Source organism: Phodopus roborovskii, unplaced genomic scaffold, assembly GCF_943737965.1.
Source record: "Phodopus roborovskii unplaced genomic scaffold, PHOROB, whole genome shotgun sequence".
Lineage (NCBI taxonomy): Eukaryota > Metazoa > Chordata > Mammalia > Rodentia > Cricetidae > Phodopus > Phodopus roborovskii.
Window position 1 is genome coordinate 25,606,757 of NW_026126470.1, and position 14,439 is coordinate 25,621,195.

General features: G+C 39.0%; 1 protein-coding gene across 1 annotated transcript; it reads right to left on the reverse strand.

Moving 5' to 3' along the window:
* Positions 1-4,544: 4,544 nt before the first annotated feature.
* Positions 4,545-5,189, reverse strand: LOC127227471 (keratin-associated protein 27-1). The gene has a single exon (XM_051191819.1). The coding sequence runs from the start codon at positions 5,157-5,159 to the stop codon at positions 4,545-4,547; it is 615 nt and encodes a 204-aa protein (XP_051047776.1). The 5' UTR covers positions 5,160-5,189.
* Between the last annotated feature and the right edge of the window lie 9,250 nt (positions 5,190-14,439).

A 14,439-nucleotide genomic window follows, 5' to 3' on the forward strand; every position in this document is an offset into this window, starting at 1 on the left:
GCTCATTTACAATTAAATTGTTTTTATTGACATTCCATATAACACAGGTGTCCCTTATACTTGGAATTACCCCGACAACTAGTAATGCCATGTAATTTATATATTCAAACCTATTCTATATGATAACCGTTTCTGTTATATACTTATTACACCTATCTAGCAACTCCATTTATGCAATCCTTCATCTTATTGGAATAATAGGGTAATACAATGATGATTCTCTTATCCATTTGCTGAAAATGCTAAGACATATACAGAATGTTTGATAAACACCGAATGCTCTGATAGTATTAGCTTTGCTCTGTACAGCTTATGGCACATTGCGTGTAGGCATGCAGGTGTTCCTGATACTTATTTTTGCTTGACTTTAAACAGAAAACCATATAATTGAAATCCCTTATGTTCTCACAACTTTGACAAACTAATGCATAGATCCTACTAGTTTCTGTTTAGAACGAAATGAGTAACTTGATGTACAAAGAGTGTTCTGAAATATACAGAATGTGAATCCCTTGTGGCATCCCAGTACATACCAACTGCTTCAGCTCTTTCCCATGCTATCAACAGGCTCATCTTGCTGAGGTTTGTATTTGCAGTGCAACACGCTCAATCATAAACTCAGGTTGAGCCCCAAGAGCCAAATACCAAATGAAGTGTCAAATGATACCTAGCATATATTGCACACTTGCCACGTGTTAAACACTCCACTAAGCGCCTAATTGGAACTTTATCATTGATCTGTCACGATCATCTACTGTATTAGGCACCATTTTATCCACTTTACGGCAAAAGAACAGAGTCTCTGAAATGTCAAATCGTCCCAAGGCACTCGGCTAGTAATTGGCAGAATTTGAAATTGAGCAAGATCTAGTCATAACCTGTTTCATGATCTTCTCCTTACAATAAATTTTTCCTCAAAGGCCTCCTCCTGAAATCATACCATTTTGTATTCAAATATCAAAAATCTTGTATTTGGGGTCACAGGATTCATCTCTATGAGAGATTTACATGTGTTTCATGTTGGGTTACATCATGGGCTGGCCTATCCCTCAGATAACATTTTTATAGAAAATGGCCAAGCTCAACCTAAAGGAATGAGTTCCTAGTCTAGAGTGATAAGTATAATAGACATGAAAATAAATCTTGTTTAACAGTCATTCCTTTCTTTATTTAATAATGACTATATGTAGTTAGTTTAATGTGGGAGGAATAAAAACTCAGCCTTATTTAACAGTCATCCCTCTCTTCTGGGAATTTAATTCTCCCACACCTCCCTAGCCATATATAGTCATTATTAAATAAAGGCCATTCTTCCATATAAGTTATAGTAACCACAGAAAGATATACGAGAAGGCCCACACAGTAAGCAGAAGTTGAATGAATTTAATTCATCACAGTGGTCCATCTGAACATCTTTGAACTTTGACAGCAATCTTCTTTATGAATAAATTTTATCCATGTTCACATGTTGAGTGGACTGAGATCCTGTGAGGCTGGCATGAGATAAAGTGTTTGTTGCAGGCAAGCTATGTTGCTAGCATTACAGCTGTGGCCAGATGCCATATAGCAACATCTGGCTTCAGGAATACTCCTCTGTGTCCACTAGCAATGCTTCCATTGTTAAAAAATCGAGTAGTACAATTATTGTTTAGCCTCCCTCTTGGACATCTCCCTCAGGATCTGTTCAAGGCACATCTCCAAAACGCATCTGAACAAACGTGGAAAGAATTTAAGTTCAAGCCTTCTTCATTGTCTCAATATAATACTAAATCGGGGCTATTAAAAAGAACAGAAGCAAGTTATGTGATGGGAGATGTCATTCTGTATATATATGTTTCTCATACTGGTTAATGAATAAAGCACTGTTGGCCAATAGGAAAGGAAGATAGGAGGGACTAGGAGACAAGGAGGAAATAGGAAGTAGGGAGGAAGAGTCAACATGGAGAGTCTGGAGAGAATAGAACCGCCAAGCCGCCTCTTGCTGGTAAGACCACGTGGAAATACATAGAAATGGGTTAATACTTAAGACAGAGCTAGCCGATAAGAAACTAGCACCTGGCCAATAGCACTGTATCAAATACAGAGTCTCTGTGCATTATTTGGGGCTGTCGCGACGGTGGGACAAAACCAGGCGGCGGGCGAAAAACGGTACTCGTTACAGTTATGTTTTACGCTATACATTAATTATAAAAGTGGAAATCTTGCGTAGTTCTTCCATAGTCACATGACTATAGAGTATAATGAAGAAGCCCCCTCATCTGCTTTACATGCCCTGGGTATCCAGGGAAGCCAATTGTCATTTGATCTGAGTGGATGCCTGAGCACCAGGGGAGCTGAAAGTATAAACTACAGCCCAAAGTATAAACTACAGTCCCTGCTCAATAGAAGAGCAAGAAGCAAGAAGCACTTCCTTCCCCCTCCATGTTTTGTTGGATCCAGCCCTTTGATTGATTTATAATGGGCACCTGCCATGAGAAGGATCATTGATTGAGTTCATTGATTTCAATGCTGCTCTCATCCAGAGAACCCTTCCAGACATCTAGAAATGACATTCCATCTGGGTTCCTCTTGGGCTTAGTCAACACGACATGTAGAATTTCCAAAACACTCACCCACAGACTGACTGGTGAATCGATTGGCACGTGAGCTTTGACAATACTTCAATAGCTCACTTCAGCTAGCTACAGCGTGGAGGGGTCTTGCTATTTTCTTTTTATTTTGGTGTGTTTTTTTTTTTTTTTTTTTTTTTTTTTTGCTCGCATAAATGCTTGTATAGCTGGTGTTTTCGGAAGCCAGAAGTCACACATTCCCTCGAGCTGGAGTTACAGATGGTCTTGAGTCACCATGGTAGTGTTTGGCAACATAATCTAGGTCCTCTGCAAGATCAGCAAGGCCTTTTAACCTCGGTATCTCTTCAGCCCCACCCCTCCACTGCAAGGTGTATTTCTGAATCTTCTCCTTTAAAATTAATTCTAAAGTAGTTCTTTTCTCTTTGTGGCATGATCACCTTCTTCATTTTTCATAGATCTCTGGGTTTGCTTACAAATCTCCGTTACCCGCAGCCTGCTGTGTCTCCAAGCAAGGCTGCATCTTATTGAGCCTCTACTATACACAAGATGATGTACTGACAATTTCAGTGTATTGACTTAACCCTCACAGTACTCTATGCTTATAGTTTCAAGTTTAGAATGGAAAACAAAATACTTTTTTGAAGAATAGTTACATAACTTTCACTCAATCATCCAGCTGGGGTTCAAATAGCCTTCAATAAACATGGAATTTAAATTTCAGGAAGTTTGTCTTCGCAACCCATGTCAATAGCCAACTTTAATTTCTTCCAAATTGAGAGGTCCATTAAAGACTGCCCCCAAAGCTTGAAAACAACCAAGCTACCTAAATAAATTTATTTCACTTCAAATGTTCACATTCAATTTTGATTCCATGATTTCATGTTCTTTAAATTGGGTGTGTTTGCTATCTTTGTATAACAACTAAAAATGTGATGTCATATTCTGGCTCTTTCCCTAAAAAGCGTGGTAAGGGAGCATGTTACTTTAATTTTCAAATGCATACTATTTCCATCACATCAAAGCATCCTTCAAAACTCCAATAGAAAACTCACAGCAAGAGGACTGGAGAGGTGGCTCAGAACTTAGGAGTACTTGCTGCTCATCCAGAGGACCTACCTGCATTTAGCTCCCACTTAAGTCAGGCAGCAACTCTAGCTCCAAGAAATCTTTCTCCCTCTCCCTTGCCCTTCCCCTCTCCCTCTCTTTCTCTCTCTCACACAAACACACACACACACACACACACACACACACACACACACACACACACACACGTCTTTTAAAAATCCTCACCAAAATGCCGAAGAAAAATGATGGTATAACAACTAGATTTATAAGAAGTCTATTTTATTTTAGAGAAATCATATTCTTTCCATCCCCAGATCGCCAGGAAAAGAGACGAGAAAAGTAAGAACAGTGGAAATATAGTGAGTATTCTAACTATTATCTGTTTAAAGGCTATCAGATACTGCATTCTTCAGAAGTCCATGGTGGAGAAATTCAGACTTCTTGCACTTTTCAGATGAAAGACTCCATTTCTTATTTACAACTGTTTTTATTCAGTTAGCAAGTAGAGCTGGTTCTAGTATTATTTCTGATGTTATTTAATATCTATTTATTATATATTGAGTTTGACGTAACAAATTGTATAGCACCTTGAACTTTTGGGATGAATTCCAACATTTCATGGACTTCTGGTGCCATCATATCAGTTAGCTGGCCATATAGCCTGCTAAATGTTTTCATAGACAATAGCTAGTAGTGAAAGTTGTTTTTTCAAAATCCAATGGTTATTCCCTGATAAACAGTAAATAGTGTCACATGTTCTAAAATGGTTATCATGCTTTATAATCCTGGCTTATCACCAGAAATACCTGAAAGGAAAGGCATTTCCAAAAACATTATTTTATATTTAGAGAAATGGAGTTCTCAAGTATTAAGAAATCAATTCAAGTCAACCATATCCTCTCTAAATCTTCACTTACTAGGCATTTGTGAACCTCCTGTCACACAGCATGCTGGCTCATAGGAGCTAGAAGATTCCACAAGTTGTGTCCCAAAGACAACGTTGCTGGAGGAGTTACATGAACTGGACTCAGGAACCTGAGAGTAGCATTGGCTGGTTTCAAACTCCACAGTTTGGCAACTCTCAGACATTGTAGACTTTAGTGGGTGACACTTGGCCATGTAACTTGCAGGTTGATAGCTCTGGACTACAAAACCCACTTGCTGACAATTTCTTGACTGGCAGGGTTGAGAAGCACACTCTGGCACAGCTGGGGAGATTCCTGATTGGCATGTTGCCCTTCCATGGGTCTTGGAACTGGACCTTGTTGTTCGGTCAGCTCCGGAGATCCAGGAACTTTGCACACCAGGCTCCACTTTACATGGGTGCTGTTTGCAAGCGGCTGGTTGGTGGGTGGAGGCTTCACTGTAGGTTTCTTGAAAATTGCCCAGGAGCCAAGTTCTGTTGTGACAACTGCTGGGCAAGAAAATTCCATCTTCAAAGCTTTTAGGATTAGAGTCATGTGTGATGGCAGAGAGTGATGGGGCTTTACCCAAGCTCCTGAATGAACAGCAGCTAGGAGGCATATTCTCCAAACCCTTAATCGAAGTCAGCTAAGAAGACTCAAGTCGTCAAATGTCAGGTTTAAAGATGGGGATGTTATGTCTCTGCTGGGGACATTATATAGCGCACAGAAAGCAGGGTGTTGGCTCTTATTTTTAAAGACTCCTTTGCACCTCATTGCTTAAGCTAATTTGAAGGATAACTTATTATTGCTTTACGTAGTTCTGTGTGAAATGGTGTCTTATTAGCAAGAGGCAAGTCCAATTGTTTAGTCTTCAAATGGCTTTCATGTGAGCTCCATAGCTGAGTCATCAGGGCGGGAGAGGTTTGTCAAATAGGAGTCCCAACATGTCACCCAAGCTCACCATTATGACCTTTTATATTGGTAGGTGGACAATAAAGCATGTGGGTGTAAATAGTCAACTGAATGCCGATTAATATTCACCACTGGGATTTTCAGTGTGATAAATTATGCTCAGATGTGGGTCCAGTTGGGCCCGCCATCAGATCTTGGCCTCTAGTTCATTAACCAACATGTAAATGGAATGAATATACAACACTGTTTCTTCTCATTATTCACTAAAACCATCAAATGTGCCCATGGCCCTAGCATCTCTACTTCCTAAGATGTTTATTTCATTTTCAGTTGTGTGCATATGTATATTCCGGGGATGCAGTGTGAGCTTGTAAGTATAAATGCCCCACAGGCCAGAAAAAAATGTCAGCTCCCCTAGAACTTAGCTGTGGTTTCATCCTGGAGTGAGCAACCCAACATGGGTTCTGGGGACCAAGCTCAGTTCATCTGCAAAAGGAATATTGACTCTCAACCCTTGATCCATCTCCTCAGTCCCTGGTCCTTTCTCTTAGCTCACCCTCTGTTCCCTTTAACCCCCTTGGCATCTTCACAGGAAATTTTATTTTCCAAGTTAAGACAATATTTTCTGAGCCACAAGTACATTAATTTTTAATGGAAAATGTAATCTCCACTTTTTCTTTCCCCTTGCATACATTCAATAAGCTTTGACAATGAAGATGAATTACTATTGATATAAAGAAAATGAGAAAAGATACCAAAATTATGTAAGCAAATATGTAAGATATTCATCTATAATCCTGGATTAGAGGCTTTAAGCAAATTTTCATTGCACATTTCATAGTGGCATGGTATTTGTACATATTTATGTGGTATAGTGTGATAATTAATTGGTTGAATGTACACACTGTATATTCACCATATTGGGAGAATTATCATTTCTATCCTTTCAAACACTTATTGTTTCTATATATTGGAAAGCTTTATACTCTTATACAACTTGATTTATATCATAGAATTACATAAACCCAACTCATCTTACTGTGCTAAAGAACAGCAGCACAAACTCCTGCTGTCTAATAGTGTTTCACTATCTGTCAACTCATTTCTTCTTGGCTTCTCTATGCCATTCCTACTCTAGAGGTGACCATGTAGTGACTTTCAACCCTTTCTGTTATGACTGACTTTTCATCAGGCAGCGTCTACTTGTTCTCATACTTCCTGAAGATGAATCTTGTCTTCTCTGTAGCATACCTATTTCAATATGCTCTTTGGCTTTTGGTTTTTATTCATATATATATATATATATATATATATATATATATATATATATATAATATTTGTGTATGTATATATATAAAATATTTGTGTATGTATGTGTATATATAGATATAGATATAGAATGCCAGTGCCCATACAGGCCCAAAGAGGATTTCAGATTCCATGGAACTGGAGTTGTAAGCGGCCATGTAGGTGCTGGGACTAAACCTGGGTGTTCTAGAAGAGAAGTAAGTGCTCTTAACCACTGATCCTTCTTGCCAGCTCTGTGTTTTGTATTTTTTTTTAAGTGTGGACAGATGATCCACTCCTACATTTTTTGCACCAATATGCTTTAACTAACAGTTTCATACTCACAACACAAAGCCTGCCAAGATAATTTTTATAACACATTTTATAATTTACATAGCTTAACTAAAGAGTAAACAGAAAGGGAATATATTTTTAGGACAGTGCCCCAGCCTCCAGTACATTGTTGTGAAGAAGTCAAATACTAGCTAGAAATTCTGAGTAACTCTAATGAAAAACTATCATTAATATTCAAGGGGCTAGGGGTATAACAGTAAATTTATAAGACACATCTGAAACCATTGTAACAAATGGAAGTTATTTATTATTTAGGGGGAAAATCCTCATGAATTTGGGATCCTATCTGGGATCCTATCATGCTATCCATGTGAACACTACAATAAGCCATTCAATTCCTATGCATACATCCTTATATTTATTCTGTTTTTTCTTACAGTTGCTTCCACTAAAACTTCTGAACATCCTGTGTGTGGGGGGTGGTATATATACACATATACACATATATGCATGTGTTTGTAGAAGATGGAGGTCAATGTGATTCCTTAGACATAACCAACCTTACTTTTAATAAGAGAATTTCTCTAGTTGGTCAGTCTAGCAGGAAAACATGTCCCAGGGATCAGCCTGTCTTGCCTCCCCAAATGCTGGGATTATAAGCACATGACAGCATACCCAATATTTAAAAATGTATTCTTGGGAGTTAACTTTAATCCTCATTTGCACATACCATTCTCTCAAGATTGGCTTCTCTTTCCAGCCCCGACTCTCCTTCTTGAAGTGATTAATATGATTACAATTAGAGTAAAATCTGTTTCTGTAATCTAATCTACAATACCTTGCAAGAACCAGTCTTGTTTTCTGCAATTCAAAGTCTTGTCTTGACCCTCTGCCCAGTGTGCTCCAAACTGTTGTGGAACAAATTTTTGTACACTGTGAAGATTTGTCACTCAGATTGGTTTAATAAGAAGTTGAATGGCCAATAGCTAGGTACGATTTTCAGGGCAGAGAGGACACTGGAAAAAAGAAGGGAAGAGATGCAAGGAGTTTCCAGATAGACAGAGAGGAGGCACCATGGGCAGTGCAGAGTAAAAGTAATAAAGCCATGAGGCAGAAAGTAATTAATAGAAATGGGTTAATCTGAGTTATAAAAGCTAGTTAGAAACAAGCCTAAGCTATCAGCCAAGATTTCACATTTAATTAGAAGTCTCCATATGGTTATATTAGAGTTGGCAGGTGGGAGAGAAAAATCTGCCTACACAAAACTTGAAGACCTTAGCTATGCCTCTTGAGTACATCTAATCTTCCCTTGAGGCAGTATTCTGCAGATGCAACTCCACCTTTGCAGTGACCTTCAGTGTTTCTTCCTCTTTCTTTCTGTGTTGATCTCTTCTCTCTCGTTGGTTTCCAGTGGAGTTAGTTTTCCTACATAGAAAATCTCCATCAACCTTAAAGGACCTTAGGATTGTATTGTTGCTTTGTTGCTTGACTTTGATACCACCCTATGACTTCTACGAAGGCAAGAAACATCTGTATCTTCCTCACTATCAGTTCCCCAGCCTTGAGTCACAGCGTGGCTGCCTGCCATGTAATAAGATCTCCATGAATGCATTCTGAAAATTAACAGAGGGTGTTAAATAAAAACATGCTCAAAGTGTAAGTGACTTCTGACAACATTTTGTATTCAAACCTTCCCATACCACGAGTGTTCAAGAATCGCAAAGGGTACTTAGCTTAAATGAAAGTAAATAATTACGCCTTTCTATTTGTGAAGTAAGGATAAAAATATTTTTGCAAGTCCCTTATTAGCACAGCCCGAATCACTTAATCTGGGGTAATGTTTGGTTCTCCATGGGTCGCTTTAGAAAGCTTTTTTACTGTGAAAAGGCCTCTGGTATTCATTGTCAATGCACAGCCCTGTTGCCAAAATATGTGGACAAAACAGGGAATCACATAGATTAGGCTTCTCACTTGTCTCCAGGGAACCAGCCTTCTTTTTACCCTCCCACCATATGGTAAATTAGCAGAGACCCATGTAGTTTCTTACTACTGCATGGGAGATGAAGATGTCAGGTCTGCCCCTCATAAACAGGGTCATTCTATAAATTGCTTTTTTCTTTGGGAGGAAGCATTGGCTTGCATATTCTATTGGACTGAGTGGTAAATTAATGGGTGTTTCAACATATAATTTTGATTCAATGAGCTGCTACAGAATTCAGTCACAGCAGAATTTATAGAGGGAGTTACTTGGCTTATTACTACAGTGACGTTTGCTAGAAAACCGATCACCCTGGTATGCAGCCTACTAAAAGCTTGGATTAGCTTTGTAGGCAGTGATAGTTATGTAGTATATCTTAAAGTGTTCTTGAGAAACAGAACTAGATTTAAGTATTTGTGGTGACTGGATTCTGTATTGCTGAATGGGTGAACAATCCCCTGGTGTACCTTGCCCTGAAGTGCTCCATCCTGACCACCAGAGGGGGAGGTGGGTGGCAATTAACACCTAGCACAAGGAAGCATGCGAGAGTAATGCAAACCTTATAATCAAATTTCAATAATAATCTTACTATTCTGATGCCTTTGTTTCTTTAACATGAAGTGCAACATGATAAATTTGTTTCCTTAATTGTGTGAGAATATATGTGCATGATTATGATTCAATTACTGGATTTCACGACACATAAAAGTGTCAATTTCTAGACCCAGATGAGGGTCCTCAAGAAGACAAAGCCACTGTTTGTAGTGTTTAATATTGGACTTGTACAAAATTATGAAGGAACATAGACATTTTTAATATTTAGGGTTTTGATTGTATTTACATTTTTTTTCATATTTCTTTTCTTTTCAAGAGTTGTGTTGTGCTTTTCATTTCCATGAAAGATGGGATCTGGGCTCTTCTCTACTCTGAGGCTAAGCATTTGAACAGTTAATATTGATTCTGTTGTATTGTCGGTTTCTCTTCTGTATACTCACTCTGTGACATTATATGCTACACTTCATGGAACTTGTTCAGTTAAGGGAAGTTACAAAATGCGAGAATTGCCCCATATTTTACCCTTGAACTGTTCTGAACTTTTTCTTTCTCCCTGAATGTTATTCCACTAATGATGTAAATAAACTGTAGCCCTTTCCTCTAATTAGAGAGACTTTGACATAGTTTCAGTGCTCAGCAGTGCAGCAACATTCCTCCCAGAGACCCCAGATGTGGCGTGTGTCATTGCTGCATTGATGCCTTTGGGCATGGCTCTTTGCCCTTCTATATATCACAAGAAGAGAGTTTGGATTAGTAATTGGCACAGTGTTCTGTAGCTGACACATTCTACACCTTCCCTTTGACATGGTGATGCCATAGGGCTGGCAAGGATGCTGGGTACCATCTTCATATGTCCAGGGAACTAAATGAAATCTTTGCTTTCAATTAAGGTCATCAATTCCATATTCATGTAAATTTGGAAATCTTAGTCTGAACCCTACCAGTTGTTGTGGATGTGGGTAAAACCCCATAAGTATATAGTAAATAACCTACTATTTGATGGCAGCACTTGATAATACATGAGCCTGTTTCTCTCATATAGGTTCATCTACATCACAGGAATTTGCTGAAAGAATAATTAAAATTTCACATACATGAAACAAGGGAAATGCCATGAAACCTCCTCCATCACTATTAAGTCTAAACAAAGATGATTTGAGACTCTGGGATGCTTCAAAAACACGATATTATTAGGAGGTTGTTTGCACAGTGGATTTATCTGTGTCTAAACTATTTAGAACATGAAAGTAGCGGCTGGAGAGTTGTCTTAGTGGTCAACAGCTTGTGCTCCCCTTACAGAGATGTGAATTCAGTTCCTGACATCCACATTTGTCTGCTCACAACTGCATGTAAACCCAGTTTCAACAGGATCTGATGCCATTCTATTCTCGGGCACTGTACTCATTTGACATAAACACACACACACACACACACACACACACACACACTTAAAAAACAAAATATTTATTTAGAATGAGGATAAGTGCAAAGGTAGTCATAAGCAGTACCGTTTGTCCTCAAAGAATACCTCTAAGAATTTTTCTTTCTTCAAATAACCTTTGTCCAAAAGCAAGTTAGTTAAAACAGATTTAACAGCTGGGACAACTGGGAAAGGGGGGCAAAAGGCAGAGAAAAATAAGTAAATAAAAGAAAGTGGAGGGGGAGGAGGAAGAAGAGGAAGAGAAAGTAAACAAGAGGAGTAGGAAAGGGACGTGAACCTATACATCCATGACATCCATTTAGATCTAAATACTGAGGATTCTTTGGTTTATTTTGTGTCGCTTTACTGGGCTTGTTTCATGGTCTTGTAGCCCAAGGTGCCCTCAAACTCACCATTCTTCTGCCTTAATCTCATGAGTTCTAGGGTTACCAGCATGTGAGACCACACTTGGCTCTACTTAGTTTTCCCAATAGAACCCTCACTGACTCAGCTCAGTTACACTTATATCTGGGGTCAGAGAAAAAGTGAGGCGTTGGCAATCAGGTAACGAGAGGAGAATTCTTCCTGGTCAAAGCAAGGCAACATGGCAAGGTGTAGATGTGCAGTGGAATCCAGATCCAGTTGCCACAGCTTGGTCTGTAGCAAGAAGACTGGCAGGTTCTGTAGGGGACATAGGATGGGTGGCAGAATCCAGATCCATAGCCCAGGGAAGAGAATCCATGGGGTCTAAAGCCACTGGATCCACAGCTCAGTGAGTAAGAGCTCCTTGACCCATAGCCCAGGGAGTGACAGCTGCCGGACCCGAAGCCCCGAGAGCCAGCATATGTGGTCCTGTAGGGACTGCAGAGGCTGGAGACCCTGGAGCTGTAGCTGGGCCGCTGGCAGGAGCTTTGCACCACGTGGGAATTCTGGCATCTGATGGGCTGGAAGCAGTTCTGATGGCAGCCGCTGCGGAGAGAGGAGCTCACATGGCAGGAGGGTAGAAGTTAGTGCTCTAAACTAGGAAGTAAGAATATAAAGACCCATAGAAGTGGAAGTAGTTGTTGGACACATTCAGAGGAGGTGTGCATTCAGCTGAGTTCCAGCAGGCAACATGCTCTAATGTCCCTACTTCTCGATGCTTTTATATTCCTCCTACACTGTATGTGAAGCAGCATCAGACAACCTGTCCCTTCCCTTTACACTTCATTACATACCCAACTAACTTCCCTTATTATAACTTAACAATGAAGGGGCCTTGACTTCCGCTTAATCACTCTTGATTTATAACAACCACTTGACTTCTCTGTCCATATTTTTCCCCAAAATAAGGCATCGTTTAGTTTGCACAACATTGGTCCAGATACACATACTGTCTCGTTCCACATTGACTTTGATGATACGTATCTGTTCTACGCTGACTTTAATGGTGTGTATTGTGACCATGAGTATGGATAGTTCTTACCAGCATTAACAATCACCAGAAACCATCTGTGAATTATGAGATATAATTCAGTAAATCTTTATCAGATAAAGGCATCTGAAATATGGCATCGGTTTAATCTTTGACATGATCTTACCACATAGAAGTTATAAAAATGTTACAAGAATTCAGGAATGAGGTCATGGAGCCTTAAGGAAGTTGTATGTTCTCCAAGGTAACAGATCAAAGCAGTCATTGATTCAGGTAATAGTTCAGGTGTGTCTGAGTCTAAAGCCAGCAGGAACTACAAGGCTTTATTGACAACTTGGAGAGTTGGTGCTTTCTCCTTCCAGAACCACCTGTTGACAGAGAACAGAGACAATTAGGTATATTTAGAATTCCCTGTGAAAGCAATCTGGGAGAATGGAGATTCAAGCAGTCTTGAAAGTATTTTTTAAGGTTTTACAGGACGATGGCTATCATTTCACAGATGTGAATTATTAGTCAGGCATTGTTGGTGACAGCTAAAGTTAAGTTGTTCTGTGAGACTTAATCTAACCTAGCAGGTTGAGAGAATCTAATGCATCAACTAGAAAAGTTTGAAATGTATTAAAAAAAAATCTAGGCCATAACCTTGTCTCAATGCAAGGTCAACACATTTTGTAGTATACATAAGTAGGCACTCTAGTTCTGTGCTTCAGGTATGGACTGTCTGAGAATTGATTAGTACAGACTCCTAACTCCGTTTTAAGTGCTCTCAGCCAATATTCCTCCAGTTTGTTTTAGGTTACCTTGACAAAATATGAGCAATTAAATATTCAATAAAGATTGTGTCCAATCTGATATTATATGTAGTCCATCCGTTATATATTTTTTTTTCTGTGTTTGTGTGAAGTCCCCAGTTCCATCCACTGAAGACACAGATTCATATTTGCTTTTGGTTTATATTTCAGTCTTCGAAGTTACCATGACGATGCTTATTACAGCCTGTGCTCAACTTGCCCTCTCATTTAGCTTATCTTTCTTAAGCAACCCAAGTCTTACCCGCTGTGGTGGTAGTAGATTGTTTTTTCAGGTCAAACAGAATTCTTTGGCAAACACTTTTATTCCTAGGAAAAATGGCCAAAGACTGGTACACCATTACTGAGCTGACTACCTACGAAACATACTATCAAAACTTGAATTTTAATAATACACTAATGTTTGCCAGCTCAGCTGGGAGTGGGAAATCTGGTGCCTTAGAGAGTGATTTGTTTTCCTCCCTGCCGAGCTTCTCTTTGTGCTCACCCTTCTAGATAGACAAAGCAGCATAAAATTTACTCTCACATTAAATGCTTAAAATTGTCCTTACCGCTCTAAAAGTTGGTGATGTAAAGAGCAAATGTGGAATTCATAGTGCTTTCTCCCTACCTGTAATTATATCCAATTTCTGCTTAAACATCTTTTAGACAGAGAAGCAAAAAGCTATTTATTTATATGATTTGATCATTTTGCTTTGTTTCATAGGCATACTTTTCCTCGTCTCCTGTAGATTTCTTTTTTCTCCCAGTGGAATATTTGTGCGCTGACTACTTATAATTTCTTGACTAAATGTGTTATTCTTCTTTATTTTCTTTTTCTTCTTAATAGTTGAGATTATAATGTAATTACATCATTTCTCCCTTCGTTTTCTTACCTCTAAACTCTCCCGTATACTGGTCCTTGTCCTTTTTTCAAATTCAGGGACTATTTTTCATTAATAGTTGTCACATGATTAAATGTATATGAACACACAAAAATATTCCTAAGTATCACCTGCATATTTTGTATAATGTTAGTTGTGTGTGTATGTTTCCAGGGGTGACCATTTGGTACTGAATAACCAGTTTGTATGCTGACTGCCTAAGCATGGGCTGAAAATAAAAAACATCCACAGACATAACAAAATGGACTAGAGATAGACTATCAGGCCTCAAACATATACAAAGGCCTGTAGGCAACTCATAAATACATTTTCTCTATTACGCTTTGTCATTCCTGTTCTTCCAACT